The sequence below is a fragment of the Anas acuta genome, chromosome 4, assembly GCF_963932015.1.
Source record: "Anas acuta chromosome 4, bAnaAcu1.1, whole genome shotgun sequence".
In the NCBI taxonomy this organism is placed as follows: Eukaryota; Metazoa; Chordata; class Aves; order Anseriformes; family Anatidae; genus Anas; species Anas acuta.
Window position 1 is genome coordinate 13,563,397 of NC_088982.1, and position 16,361 is coordinate 13,579,757.

Sequence of the window (16,361 nt, forward strand, 5' to 3'; positions counted from 1 at the left end):
ACAGACCCTATTTATATATCATGGAATTATCATGGCTTTAATATCATGGAATCATGTCTGTGTAATTTTCATCTGTTTCCACAAAAGAGGTGTATTCTTCACTTAAATTGCTGTAAGAAAGAAGTGTTTCTGGATTATGCAAAGAAGACATTGTAAGAGGTAGGGCTTTCCATATTTAACTATTTCCTCAAATTAAAAAAAAAAAAAAAAAAAAAAAAAAAAGTAGAAAGTAGATGGCTTATCCAAAAACAGATTGCTGGAAATTTACAAAGATCAGAATAAAAAGATATTTGTGACCTTTTAGGTTTCTTATGTCCCAGACTATAAGAAAATGAATTTGATAGCTGGACTTAGTTTAACATTTTACAGGTCATAAGCAGCTGCTCTACCACGGAAAAGTATTTTTGCTGAAGCCATTCTTCTGACATTTAAAAATGCTTGTTTGCTGTGTCCAGTATTTTGCAAATACACTTGGTGTAGAATATATAAAGATACGAAAAAAGTTCTAGCAAGGAATTAAAAGAGTATTTGCTTATTTGAAACTTTCTATTCCAAAGACCTGTTCATTGTTTCTTATATACTGCAGTGCAAACAGAAATGAATTTCCTTTAGCAATCAGTGGTGTAGTCACCTACTGAATTTAAATTGTTTGTTTAACCTATACTTTATCCTAATCAACTTCTACATGGGAAAGAAAAGAAAAAAGAAAAAAAAAAGAATGTGAATGGATATTTTTCTGTACCTTTTGTAACATCCTCTTCTATGTTCAGCACATAGTAAATGTACATTACCTACAGAGCTCATGTATTATGAAAGGATGCCTGCTTGCCCTCAGTGAATGAGACAGCAGAATGTAACACAACAAGGGACAATTTTGTTGTAGTGTGATGGCTTTTCCAATGAGCCAGGTGACAAACATTTACTCCCATGTTTTAAATGGCTGAAAAATTTCCCACACTGTTCATAAATTGTTATAGAATAAGCGGCATTAGAACATGTTGAACAGACATCTGTTTCTGCAGTCCACACTCAATGCCCCTTCCTGTACTATGCCCAAACCATCACCAGCAACACTGCGTCCTTCCGAGCAAGTACATGGGAAGACTCTAAGATAAACTGCTACGATAGCCACTCTAGCAGGTAATTTATGAGCTATCACCTACGGCTCTTTGGGCCTTGCTTTTACAGCCTTCCTCCTCCTTATTCTTACAAAGCACAACTGGGTTTAGGGTTAACCCAAGAAATAATATATATTTTCAGTTACTACACTAAAACTTCAAAATACCACTTTGTTTATTTTCAACCTGTATAAGGAAATAAAATCAGTCATTTAAATATTAAGCACATTAATTGACTTCTATAACCACACTTACAGAAAAAACAGCAGCCAAAGTCTCGACAGCACCAGTGCTTAGAGTAACATATGGAATTGTTTCAGGATTGATCCCAGCTTCTCCGAAGATGTTGTTTGTGTAGTACCAGATCTATATCAGAGAGAAGAGAAAGAGATATTAATCACTGTGGCTTGAACTACAAGCTATTAGCATTCAGTTCAAGCATCTCTTCTGCCGGAGACCAGACTTGTTAAAATACGGAGCACTACTGAATGATTGAGGGCTGGCCAGGATGACAAATGAAGGGAAAGTGCAAATTTCAGGTGGATTAGTCACAACACTGTTACACTTCTGCTTGGAGACTCAGACAGAATTACAAGTAGCTTTAACTCAATTTGCCTTAATTCACTTCAGGAGTAAATCAAAGAAACTCACTTTAACTCACTTTGAACAATAGGATACAAAAAGGTTTCATGTGGCTGAGCCACACCACCTAAAAAATAAATTTGGGTGGCATTACAGAACTCTTTATTGGCATGCAACAATGGAGGCCAGAACAGAAAACAAACAAACAAACAACAACAACAAAAAAAAAAAAAAAAAACAAAACTAAACTAAACAAACAAAAAAAAAAAAAACAAAAAACAAAACAAAAGAAAAAGAGAGAGAGAGAGAGAGATAGAGTGAGGGGCACCACATAAACCTTCTTTCTGGACAGAAGGTGTGAGATTTATCTTTAACTTCACTGCAACATGGACATCTGCAGTTAAGTAATCACTGTAATCTTTCTTTATTATCAACAGAGAGGAAAGATACCTTTAGACTGAGAGTCATTTGGTGAACAGTAAACAACAGCTTTTAGGATGAAATGAACAGGCTAGAAGGACCCATCATTAACAGACAGAAACACATGCATGCCAACTTAAAGAAGGACATTCATGTTTGGTCAATAAAACCACATCCAGTGACAATATCCAGAGAGAATATATATCTAGTGGTAATACTTCAAAATAAAAAGTCTGGTAAGTATCACAGACCCATTCACATCAAAAAATGTTCAAACCATATAATATTTATGCTGGGCTTGATGTTACAACAAAGAACTAGCCAAAAAATGTGGCTGCCAAATCCATGCAAGCAAGGAGGGACTGACTTGGAGAGAGAAAAGATAACAGATTCACTAGAGGGGATGAAGAACAATTGATACAATTGATTGTCAGGAAAAAAAAAACAAACTGAAATTGTAACACATAGCTGATTATCTGTGATAACAAAATTGAAAGCCAGAGCTAACACATGGCAGATATAGTAATGACACTAAGCATAAAAACAGCAGTGATATTTTTTCCATATGCTGTCCACGTGACAAGACTTAACAGGGCAAGCACTGCTAAAGAAAAGGCTTTTCTGATGAATGAAAGTGTTTTTATCGCAAGAGGAAAACCCTGCTGTCTGCCAACATATTATGCACATGCTACACCTGTTTTGGTAGCTTTGTTAAAAAATCAGTAATTCTAAATTCCCAACTAATCCTACAGTGAAGCTGTTTGTCCTGGGCCAAAGGAAAAAATCAATTTTATCTTACATTAAACAAAAGCAAAATGAAATACCAAGGACTGAAAACTCACTTATACCACCTTTCAGATAAGGGGAAGCTGACTTAAGAATGTTATGCCCACTGCTGCTACATCAGCTGGCACCAAAACAGATGTTTCACCAGTGATAGCAGCAAGTTTTGCTATATGAAGCAGTCTGCCTTCCATGTCACCTGTGCTGGTGTTAATTGCACATTTCTTTGGCTTGCTGAAACAGAGTGCAGACTGAAACAAAACAAAGTATCAGCTCCAATTCCCTCTGAAGTGTTTGTGACCCCTAACAAAAAATTTGGGACCCGTTACTCCGACATCCTTTTCACCTCTCCTCATCTGCCTATCCAGTGATTACAAGGAAAACAAGGTAGCACAAAAATGTCATTTTTCCACATACTACAAGAGTACAAGTTAGCAAGATTGTTAAATTTAAAATAAATAAATAAATAAATAAAAATAATAGAAATTATGTAAGACATTTGGTTCTCTTTATCAGTTTCACATAGTAGGTAGAACTTCTAGAAAATAATGGCAATATTGCAGGTATACAGACCTTGAAAAAGAACAAGGAAAAAAAATGATGCTAAAGAGTTACTTAATCAGGCAACTACAGAATTCATTTGCCAAAAGATAACAACTAGAACTCAAAAAGTTTCACAAGTGGCTTTACAGAGGAAAATGACTGATCATTGATCTTAAGAGTAGTAGTAAAACAGGTAGATTAAAAAACTGTCACAGTGAAGACAGGATGAGGTTCTGAGTTGCATTTATTAGCATCTGTAACAGCACAAAAACAAATCAGGGTAAAAATTAACAAGATGTACGTGTTTAAAAACAATAAAAGTGAACATTTTTCAGCCTGTGTATCATTAAACAGGTAAATACATTGCTCTAGGACATTACTGAGAGAAATTTACTAGACGAACGATGACTTTCACTTCAGTTCTTTTTTAACATGGCTTTTGTTAATGAATTGTTTGGGCTAAATATTTTGGAATGAAAGAGCTGTTGAAAATGGGGCAGAAGGTACCAAACCCCAGAAACAACTCTGGTGTCTAGTCCAAATCAATACAGGAACATCTGACTTCTTATGATGGGTTTCTGTTGCTTCACAGGCTGAAGCAACACTTCACCATAGCAGCCAGCTAAATGCCATGAGGAAACAGCTACATCTCTGCAGTCTGAATTCTATGAGTTTGGAGACATTTCAGCATTCCTGTAGCTGCATGAAAGTTGTCTTTGCTTACCATAAGCTTTTACTCCTATAACCTCTTAGCTTAAAGTGGCATGTGTTATACCACCATCAGTGGTGGTCCCAAACTTCTTCACACCAGGGACCTCTCTAGCACTCACTCCATTTTCCAGTCTTTATTTCTCATCCAGCTCCCTACACACATTCCTTCCTGAGGACTTCAACTCTTCCCTTCAAAAAGGGAAAAGAAAGCACTGAAAAAAAGATGGGCAACAACACATGCATATGATGTTGCATGCTGTATGCATACTGCATACTGATCCCATCCTACAACTACTTGATGCCAGGTCTTCTCTAAAGCAAGCTTGAATATCACACTATGGTGGTTTTTTTTGCATACAAAAATACACATTTCTAAATGAACCCCCATCCCCAGCATGATTTCTTGCCACTGGAAATACAGAACCTTGGCTAAAGAAGCTACGTACCACAAATAAACTTTATCAGATGAAAATAGACTGATATGGATTCATTTCCTTTTTTCAATTTAGGTCAGACTGTCTGGTATTCCATTATAATTGAATAGATTAATATGATCAGGGCTTCACCTTTATTTCTGTTCCATGTAGAAACTGATGAATGTACTGTTTTTAAACAAAACATTTTTTTTTCATTACAAACTAAAACCTTAAAATGAAAGCAAGTGTTCTCAGATATCAGCAGAATGATTACAGAAGTCTGCCATTTGGTAATTTCCCTTGAGAGTGACCTGAGACTCTCCCCTGAAAGAGGTCCAACTTTCCCATATGCCCTACCCAGATGGCAGTTGTTGAAAAGACCAGACTGACTAACCGGGCACTATAGACAAAGAGAAGGATGAGAGCTATGACTTAAGAGATGCTTCTACAGCCAGTTAAACCTTGCTGACAGTGACTCACACCCAGCAGGAGACTTAGACACAGCCAGACAAACTGAGAACTGGGTTCAGCAGTTAACAGTCACATCTGTACCTGTCCTTTAATTTCTGAGCCTCAGGTGACTTATCAAGGTCAGCCTCAACAGCCAAGCAGAAGAGACAAGGAACTGAAACCTGAACTTGAACTCTTAACGAAGTAGCACGACTACTTCTCTTTGATCGCATTCATTATTTGCCTTTTTTTTTTTTTCTGTATAAACAAGTTAAAAGTGGCATTATACAGTTGGAGAAACAAAGTAAAAATAATAACAATAAAATGATAAGGCTTGAAATAACCAACTTGACATCCAAGTTTCCTGCCAGTTTTTCTGAGGGTTGATCTCAGAAAACAACCCCCTAATGATGCTTTAAAACAACTTCTGCATTCATTTCGGTCTGTACATGTCTTACCCCCTCACATACACACTCACTCAATCTATGAGAGTGTGGTGTGTGGTTCTGCTCTGCCAAAGAATACCAGACAATTTCTGTCATTTATTAAATATTCTCAAAGCCACAAAACTCCTCTCTCCCCTTAAGATTTAGCTGTTGCCTTTTTTTTTTTTTTTTTCCTTTAGGAAATGTGCTTCATTGTTTGAACAGTTTGTTTCTTACTGTAAGTGTCATTTCATTTCACTTATACACTGATAAACCTTAGAAAGAGTAGATGACAGATAATTACAGTTCTCTTCTCCAAAAGTATCCACAATGAGCAATAAAATAGCTTGTCATTAGCACTGAAATTCATGGTTAAAAAAATCTATATACATGTTTTTACAGTTTACCCCACAGAGTGGAAAATCTTCTTCCTCCTAGTACTTTTTAAAATATCTTTTTGATACTGGAGTTCTAATCATTCTAGTCCTTCTAATGGTCTTGAAGAAAATATTTTGTATTAAGAGTTTTAAAGCTATACAGACACCTGAGATAATTCTGAACTAGTTAGCTTAGAGATCAGAGGCATTTACACTTATTATCAATGATTATCCCTGTGGGGGAAAAAAAAAAAAAAATATATATATATATATATATACAAATATGATAGCTGAATATATGCTAGCTGAAGCATGCTGTAATGCACAAAACCACAGTGCGAAGTTACATTTACAGAGCTCCTTTCAGCAGTGATAATATTGCCTAATATTGCCCAATAAGCAATTAATACCCTTCAACTATGATGAAAAACCTTTTCACTTTGAGATGCTTCATGAGAACATTCACATCATAAAATGTAAAGCATTTAACTCTGATGTCACAAGCTGCAGCAAGGAAAATTCTGCCTTGATATAAAGAAAACACTTTTCACAATGGAAGTGGTGAAAACACCTAGAACAGGTTGTCCAGGGAGGTTGTACTCTCCATCTTTGGAGATCCATAAAAACTCAACTGTACAAAGCCCTCGGTAGCCTGAGCTACATCTGCAGTTAGTCCTGCTTTGGGTGGGGGGTTGGACCAGATGGGCTCCAAAGATCCCATCCAATCTAAATTAGCCCATGGCCCTGTCCTAGCTGATGCTATAGGCTCAAACATCTGAAAATAAGACATTGATATCCATTAGCCTCAGCCACATTTACAGTCAGTTGGATTTATCTCTATTGACTATTATATGTCTGTTCTCTTTTTTTCCTTTCTAAGAAAGGAGATTGTAATGCGGCTTATTCAACAACGACAAAATCAACCACCCAGTGCAACTTCTTGAAACTGTTAACAGACATTTTCTCTGAGTTTGTAAGTTCAGAACTGAATTATTCCAAGTAGAAATATCTACCAAAAGGACAAACCTTCCCAACCATGAACAAAAAAATATCAGAAACAGAAGCTGCAGCTGCATACCTTTTTTTTTTTTCCTAATCCACACTATCTTTTTCATCAACTTTGATGCAACAATGCCTTTCTTTTCTTAATTAAACAAACAAACTCGATACTTCATTCTGCAGGCCTTCCCACATGCTGCTGTAACAAAACCATACTAATAAGGAACGACCCAAAATGGAAAGATATAGAGGTTGCTTTATGGTATAGTATAATCATTGTATTAAAAAGAAAGACAGAAACACCCCAGAAGATGCCATGTGGCCTGAAGAAAGACACTTACAGCATTTAGCCCACAGAGCTGGTAGCAGCCCATGGTGACAACCACAGTAATGACCTGCCATCGCACAGAACGGGTTTTCAGGAGCTGTAGTACCGACACCAATTTGGTGTTTCTTTGGACTCGACTCTCTGCCAAAACTTCTTCTACTTCATGAGACACGTCATCTTTCCCAAGAAAGGTCTGAAATGCTACAAACAGAGAATGTAGTTTAGGCCAGACATTCAGTGCTTATAACAGAATAGTTTCAAAGAAACTGAAGTGCATGAGACAAACGGGAGACATACATGGGATCCAACTTAATTATTCTTTTGCCAAAAATATGACTCCATTTTGGGTATGATTTGATTCATTTGAAGCTGCAAGAATATACATTTTTTGGCACCCTACTAGACCTCTCCTTATATTATTTTATATATATATACACACACACACACACACATATATATATATATATTACAGTGTAAGGTCCAGCACAGAGTCAAAGCCTTGTGTAAACAGGAAAAAAAAAAAAGTTTAATAGCAAAACAATTCTTAACATTATTTGACATGGCTACTTTTGCAAAACAAATTATAGAGCAGATTTTATTGCTGAAGATAGACTGGATAGAGTAGTAATAATATGTAAGAATCTGGCAAGTCTGTTAAAACAAACAAACAAAAAAACAAACAGAAAAAAAAAAAGCAGGCATTTGAAAGGAATAGGCTAATTGCCTATTCCTTTTGAAAGGAATTTGAAAGGAATAGGCTAATGTTGTCAAGGCATTTGACAACAAGAGACATGGGAGTTTACCTGGTAAACATAACCAAGCAACCCTGTCTTTCCATCTCACACCTCCTCCAAAAGGTGCTGCAAGTGAATACCTCTTAATGGAGGTGGTGTTTCTCCATCAATCCTGTTTTACTGACAGAGTATAAATCAATGATATTTTCATCACAATTTTATGAACGTACCTCAGGGGCTGGCTTTTTAAGTGATATTTAAAATGCTCATCATCTTAGACTGACTGCAGAGAAACAATTACATTAAATAAACCCTTGCAACAAGCCTTTGTGACCCAGTAGGACACTAAGTCAAAAAACAATCCTTTACACAGCAGGTCACTTAAAGATGTTTCTTCTAAAGGAAATAATGAGTTATTTTTATTAAGCGAATAAATTGACTTATTTATCATAACAGCCAAATCCATTTCTGTCTTATCCACTGCTTTGCACATAAATAAATAATCTTCATATTTTTCATTAAGTTTCCATTCTTTTGGATCACAGAAAGGATGTGGATAGTCAAGGAAGCCAAATACACTTACTAGTCAAGGCTAAAACACCTGGATTCAGGCTTTGAAGGTTTTTTTGTTTTTGTTTTTGTTTTTTTTTTGCCCAGCAGGGCAAAAGGCCAAGCAGTGTTGTTTTGATGTTGTGAAGTATAGGCCACATAACGAGCTGATGCTCAACCCAGAGCAGCTTGCTCCATCCCTTTGGTGAATGCACCATGCTGCACACTGCCTGGCTTCCACTTGGGCTGTAAGGGGAACTCAAACTCTGGGCCAAGACTTTCATATGTGGTTAACTTTTCTACTGCATTTTAATAGGCCTTATGTGACTCTGGTTAACAAGAGGCATCGTTTTTTAAGGGATGAATATTCACCACCTCCAGTTGCTGAGTCATTTCATAACATTCATTTATTCTGATATTCATTTCTCTCTTGGGAAATAGAGGTCAGAATTTTTTAAAAAACCCTGAGACAGCATGAGAGCCATCTTTTCACCTAGGCCTTATAATCAGAAATGAGATAACAAATTCAGGCCTCAGAACCAAGAATTTAAGCTGCTGAGTTTTGTACTTGTGTCACTGCCCACTTATTAAATGACATTTCAAAGCACTTGTTAAAATGAGTGTTATGTATTTAAAGGCTATGACAGGAAATGTAAAATTAGAACAATGTATGCCTCCAGTATGTTACAGTTAATGTTTTATGTTTAAATTACACATTTTTCAGTATTATTAGAGCACTAATAAATAAAAAAATAATCAGATAAAGATGAAAATAACAAGGCATATACCACAGTACTCTTCTTTGAAATTATTCTCATATATTTTTAAGCATCTGTTTTATCGGTGTAAATTAGGTCAGTGCACAATTTTCTTTATTTTTCCTGTCCTTAGAATCCTCTGCATTCCTGTAGGGCACACAAGTCAAAAATGTAGGTGCAGTCAAGTAAAAAGGAAACAATCTGTCTTTTCTGCACAAGGGAGCCTGCTGTATTTCTAGAGGGACCAGGAAGTTAAAAAACAAACAAACAAAAACAATTACCAAAAATTACCGAGTGAAAGGCAAGAAATATATAGACACCTGCTTTTTTTCCTCTCTCCTGGTGTTAAGACCTGCTTTCTTTTCCTACTTCATGGTGTTAGCACCAGAAATGTAAATGCCAACTGGAAACTTTGACAGATACTTAAAATTAACAAGTCAAGAAATGCTAAGAAAATGTTATGCTATTCATGCATAGTTTTCAGTAGACAACACTAAAACTCGGAAACCTGTTTTCCAGCTAAGCACTATATTCAAGTTTATTTCATTAATGCTTTTTCATTATAGTAAGAATCACACTTTTATACATAATTAACATGGCAATGAATTCTGCACTAGCAGGGAGATGGAAAAACTCAAAGGTCTTTTAATTTGTGAAGTTCAATTCTATTTATTTCACATTTTAAACCAATGCATTATTGGCACTGAGAATCACAGTTGCTGTTACTATCCCCGCTGCAGTAACTCATTTCCCTCCATTATTGTCTGCTTCCTTCTTTAAGGATGCCTTGTTATCATGTCTGTATCCTCCTCATGCATACAACCATCTAAGGAGTTATAGTTCTAACAACTTTAGCAAATTTTCCAGATTTCTTTTTAATTCTCTCGGACCAGAAGGTCCTAGATACTCAGCTGTCAAAGGCTGGTACACTGTCTTTATAAATAGAAAAAGAAGTGGATGGTTCCAGTCAAGGGGAAAGGAGGTAGGAAACCTTTCCATTTACATCCCTAGTTTTTATTCATCTCAGCTAAGATGAAACATTTGGAGGTGGTTCAAAAGTCTGGACAAAATCAATCTGTACCATCTTTAAAACCAACCAGGCCTTTAAATTAACTGAAGCTGGGTATTGAAGAACTCCGCCACGTATGGAATTACTAATTTATTTTTTTTTCCCCGCTGTAGTACTTCCGTGACTGTGCAAAGGAAGCAGTTGTTAGAATTAGTATGCAGACTTTAAGAAGACATTTAAAAGAATCAAAATTCTATTTTGTGGTTTACAGAATAGAGCCAACCTCATGTATAATAAAGCAGAAGCAAAGATAAGTGGTCTCAGGTACTAGCTAGGGTAATAACTCATGCTGTTAAAAAAAAAAAGTTGTTTGTTTGTTTGTTTGTTTGTTTTTAAAAACAAATACTGTATAAATATTATTGTCATCTGTTTCCCATTCATGTTCACTTCACTGATTATGAAGTACCTTAAACCCAGTGTCTTTAAAATTCTGCTCTGAGTGGTGGAGGACATACAGGGAGTCTCACTGTCTGCCTCAGCATTCGCAGAAAGATAACTTCAGTACTTCTGAATCAGATAAGTAGCAATTTGCTGGTAGTAAATTTACATCATAAAAATATTTGGCAAAATGAAAAAGGAGTGTTTTCACATACCACTGATTTTATTACAGTACTGTATAGCCAGAAGAATAATTTGGATGTACCGTGCTAGAAGAGATTTAAACAGCTATTTAAATGTATCAAAATATTAACTAACTACTAACATGTAACGTAGACAAGTTTAAGAATAAATCTCTATTTTGCTATTCCAATTGAGTAAATATAACTGTAAGCAAAAGGTTTTAGGCTTTTCCCATGTGCCACTTCATTCTTGTAAGTAAAAAAACTCAGAGATCTGTATGTTAGCATCTTGTTTGGGATTACATCTTTACCTGTTCTTACACCTGGTTTCACAGACTATCATAGGCCTATTCAGGTCCACTTGAAACTAGCCAAGGTGTACAGATAAAACCAAATAACAATATGCTACCCACAAATAACACAGGAACTGGTAAACTGAGTTGTACCATAGGTCCAGTAAACCAATAAATGTTTCTGAAAGACAGGAGATTTAGGAAAAGCTTACAAACAAGGCAGACACACTGTGATCACTTCAGCTTTTGGCAGTCAGCAACCATCTGACATGGAGCCAGCAAGTTTAGAAGTCATGATCGTCTCTTTCTTTCCAATAAGCATAGCTTATAATGCTTAGAGACATATAAAAAGCACACATAAACAGAAATGAATCATATGTGAACTTTCTGTCAGTATTAACAACTTCACTAAAAGCACTGCATTTACAACAACTTATTCCTGTAGTAACTTTGGTTTCAGTATGGCTCCTATATGTGTGGGCCCTGTGAAGGTCTTTGTAAAAAAATTAACTATTTTCTTTTATAAATCAGAAACAGCTTTGCTCTTCTGTTGCATCAAAAGATATCAACGCTAATACGTCTCTACAAATTTTAAAATCACACTTTGTGTTATACCTGGTGCAATGTTTTTTTCATAACTATGGGAGTTTAAATGTATGGCTGAGCATACCAAATGAACAGATTTTGTAAATCATCAACAGATGTTACTGTGATATTATATCTAAGTTATTTGACCGTTAAGATATAACATTGTTATGGTGCTCTGGCAAGCTAGGATGCCAACTGATTTTTGTTATTGGTTTACATGACACGTTACTCTAGCTGTATTGAAAATATTGATTTCCTCTTTGCAGTAGTAGTCTTCAAAAGAAATACATCAGGTGTCCAAATGAAGCTGCCTATAAACAATGCTGTTAGTCAGAAAGCTGTTCCATTTTATTGCAATACTACTAGTGGTTTTATTTGTATTGCATCTTACCTGGTAGCCACAGATACAGACCAGGTATCCTTTTGGCATGCAACAAATAATCAACTAATATCAAATTCCTGTCTCTCTCTCCTAGAGTTTGGATGGTAAACTGCCTGATGTAATCACAGCCACAGATTTCTTTTTCTTCCTGTTTCTGTCCTGTTGCCTTTTATTCCTACTGCTCCCTAGCAATCTAATAACAATTTCCTTCTAGATTCATCTTCCTCATTTGAGTATCTGTTTCTCCTCCACTGCCTGGTGAGCATTATGAAGAAGGATCACACAAGTTAAATGTCAGGCATTTTTTTCTCCCTTCTTTTCTTCCCAAGAGAGGGGAGCTGGGAGGGTAGATGGAATGGCTCTTCCCTCTCTCCATTACCAGACTTATTGAGCAAAGGTGTATAAATTGTGCTGTGGGTCTATTCAGTCATTCTGTCTCACATAGATAAATCAGTTTTCCCACATTCAGCAGTCAATCACAAACATGGGATATAGTTCAGTTTGTGTTGGTCTCAGGAAGCCATCATGGGATGGTGACTCCAGAAAGACAAGCAGTGCTTGGCTGTTAGCAGTGCTTTCAGCAGCAAACAACTGCAAGTCAGCCAGTGTCCATATGGCTAATCAGCCAGGCAAGACTTCAGTTCAGCTACCCACATTGTTTGCGTGGTTAGAAAGGAGAAAGTAGGGAACTGGGTACCTAGCTGGTATTGCTCAGGAGATATCACTCATCTGAAGACTCCTTACTCCTGAGCTTGTGGAATAGCTTGTCTCATGGTGGTGTGGTCTATGTTCACGCACGGCACCAGCCTGTTCTAAACCCATCTCCTCTTTTTCATCACTTTGGTCCTTCTCCCTATTTCAGGCTCTTATTTGCCACTTAAAAGCACTGTGCTCTTTTACATTGCTGCCAAAAAAGAGAATGAGGTCACTTGTGTTTTGGTAGCTATAGTCTGGTTATCTCCTGAGGGCAGAAAAAAAGGAAGGGACAAAAGCAGGCACAGAACTCAGTGGAAACTCAATGACCTATATTATCCCATTGGATTTTTATTACTCTAAAATAATTAGGAAGATTAATGTTGTCATCTCTATTTTAGAAGCATTTACTTTTTTTTTTTTTTAACTTTTAATAGAGTATTTTATAAAAAGACTAATATAGTCATCTGCCTTAAATACAGTAGACCTTTTACAAATAGTTTTATATTTATCCAACAAGATATAATCCAGAGTGAAATGTATGATATTTGCATGAGTAGCCTTGATCCATTGCAGAAAATAAAAAGGATTTAGTCAGAAGAAAGACTTGCACATTTCTCATATTAATATGCAGATCTAACCTAAGAGGCAAATAATTCAAGAGCATTACTGTAGTCATCATTATAATGGACAATACTGCATGGTCATTAATGGCTTACAAGCAGTAGGTTTTTTAATAATCCACAAACTCCTCTGGTCTCCTTAATACTCAGGCTTTTCCTCCCCCATTTCCAGAGATAATGCTAACATGCAGATGATTTTTCTTGACTGTCGATTCACAGTTATTCATCACAAAGTTCCCCCGTCCACCCCCCCCCCTTGCTTTCATTATTCTACTGCATTACTCCAGATACTCAGCTCCGGCTCAGCTTATGCCTAATCTGAAGTTCTCTGCATGTACTGGGGTGGGGAAATGTTTTCATTTCAACAACCAATCACTGGCAATAAGGTATGGGTAACAGCTGTCCTGATGTTTTCAACTCCAAGAATCTACTTCCATTGCTTCTAGAGTAGTTTTTAAATCATTCTCAGAATGTGTATGCTGAAAACATAGCAGACTGCAGTTGGCCCATTACAAGTGACAGTAAGTGGTGTGAATTTCCAAGCAGGTGGAGATATTTTCATGACATTTTTTTACACTTTTTAATCTCTACCTACAAGAGGCCCAGATTCACCTTCAGTGGTGAGGTTTCCAAGCACTGTGACAGTACTCTGAACAGATCCCTAAAGCAAGTCTGACATTATGCAATATCTTTACATATGCAGGCTTATTGCCAGACATAGCTTAAGAAATACATCTACAATTTTATCAGGTAAAACTGAGACAGTTTAAATCTGGCACCCAAAGGCATTTCTTCTAAGCCCAGACAAAGTTACTCAACAGCTCTCTGCCATGGTTTCCCTGTGGAATGGTCTGCCATGGCTGGCAAGCAAACCCTTTCCTTCATGGCCCCTGGAAAACCTCTTTTCTGCCTCATCAAAACTCTGCTGTCTCTGCAAATCCTTGTTGCTTTTTTTTTTTTTTTTTTTTTTTTAAGCAAAACAAACAAACAAAAAAAAACATGGAGTGATATCTTTAAATGTCTGAGGCTCTATTACAAAATTCTTCAACACCAAACTGAGACAATATGGGAGACTTTCATTAGTGTGTCATTTTCATTTCAGAGTGCTGATCAAAACAAAATGGTCATTTTTTCATTTTACAGTAGAAGAAACAGGACAGAGTGAGTTACATAAATGTAATAATCTTGTAGCATGAAATTAAAGTTTCAGAGTTTCAGAGGCTAATTCGCACTTTGCAAGTAATTTTCTAAACAGATAGTTAGGGAATGAAAATGCTAAAGGTTACATTTAAGATTTCAGGAATAATTTTTAGTACACAGTAATGTTCTGCAAATATTTTGGTATTACAAACAGCTTCCCTTCTTCTTTGTTTATTCCTCTTTTAAAAGTATTGCTATAAAAAGTAAAAACAGACTTACAACATTCTCTCAACAGTAGCATCATGATACATTGGAAGCTATAACTGACCATAGTAATTTTACTGGGGAAGAGTATACAACAGCTGTGATCACAAAAGTAATTTTTTATTTTGTTTTATGCATTGATAAGTAAGAGCAAAATATTCTGGTCTGTGTCTGTGAAACTGAAGTAAGCAATATAGGAGTACTGCATATTTTCAGTTAAATAGGTGTATGAGGTCTTTATTAGATCTACAACGATTATGGAGTTGCAGAACACATGGTAAACACAGTGACTATGGAACAAAACCCAGAAAGAGAATCAGTGTTTTTGTTAGCCGAACAGCAAAGACTCCATATAAATAGACACTCATGAAGACTGAAATCACCTCTACACTCCCTCATGAACACTGCATGTAGTGGCTGATACACAGCAGCAGGATGAGTTGGGTAAGTTTGTATCACTGTGCATAATACTACAAAGTCAGGTTGCCGGAGAAATTCATTAAAAAAAATAAAATAAAATAAAATAAAATAAAATAAAAGCAAACAGTTATTTTTACAGACATATAAAGACAAATGGAGAAAGCAAGGGAAAAATAATTGTCAAGAGAATATTTGTTGTTAAAATATTCTGCTTTCACTGTGATATTGAAATTTCTTTCCAGCCTGCATCCCTACAATAAAAGTGCTTTCTTACAAGAAACCAAGTATTAATTCATACCTTTTTCTGCCTTGCTGGTATTATGTTTTTCAAGTAGGAGGTAACGAGGACTTTCAGGAAGAAAAGGCAGAATCACAACTTGTACCAATGAAGGAACGATGATCACTCCAAATAAGTAAGGCCACCGAGATTCCTGTAAACAGGAACAAAGATGGTAGTCATTAATATTCTCCTGTATTGACACTAGGAACACGAATAGCTACAATGGAAATGCTGTAACTTTTCATCATTTGACATAGCGTGCCAATGAGCAGAGTAATGTCTTCTTCCTGAGATCAATAAGCAGTCTGAACACTTTTCCGTCAGATCCCCTTACTCAAGGGCCGAGGAAGTCAGAATTTAATTCCTCAACTTATAGAAACAGAAAAAGAGAAAGGGGAGCTGGAAAACATACTTTTCCTTTCCTTCAGCATCAACAACCATACACACAAAAATCTTGATATATACTCATATATTCTACAAGTCGTCCTCATTCACAATAATATCCCAAATTTTCTTAAATAAATTGTACAGCAGTATCTTCATATAGTTACATATAGCTGTCTCTTACTCTAATCTGTTTGTTTTAAAAAAAAAAAAAAAAAAGAAAAAAGAAAAAAAAGTGGCATTGTTCTCTTTGAAATCAAATGAAACAAAGTTGTTAGCAACCTCAAATGTACTAATTATTTAAAACTAGCTTTAGAGGGCCATCTGTGGAAAACCATTTCAGTAAAAGGCTGGGAAACGCTTTAAAGAGAGCATATCTAGCTCTCTGGGTTTACTCCAAAAAGAAAATACTAACAAGTAGCTGGAGAAGAAAGGTGCCTGTAGTATTATTTTCTCAACAATATGGCCCTTT

General features: G+C 36.1%; 1 protein-coding gene across 3 annotated transcripts in view; it reads right to left on the reverse strand.

Moving 5' to 3' along the window:
• Positions 1-16,361, reverse strand: part of SLC2A9 (solute carrier family 2 member 9) — a 127,903-nt gene that overhangs the window by 51,097 nt on the left and 60,445 nt on the right. For all 3 annotated transcript variants that reach the window (XM_068679916.1, XM_068679917.1, XM_068679915.1), the window contains 3 exons: positions 15,524-15,656; positions 7,166-7,353; positions 1,374-1,484 (listed from right to left, as the gene is read on the reverse strand). In XM_068679916.1, the coding sequence (XP_068536017.1) occupies positions 1,374-1,484; positions 7,166-7,353; positions 15,524-15,656 (432 nt within the window). The remainder of the gene's footprint in view (positions 1-1,373; positions 1,485-7,165; positions 7,354-15,523; positions 15,657-16,361) is intronic.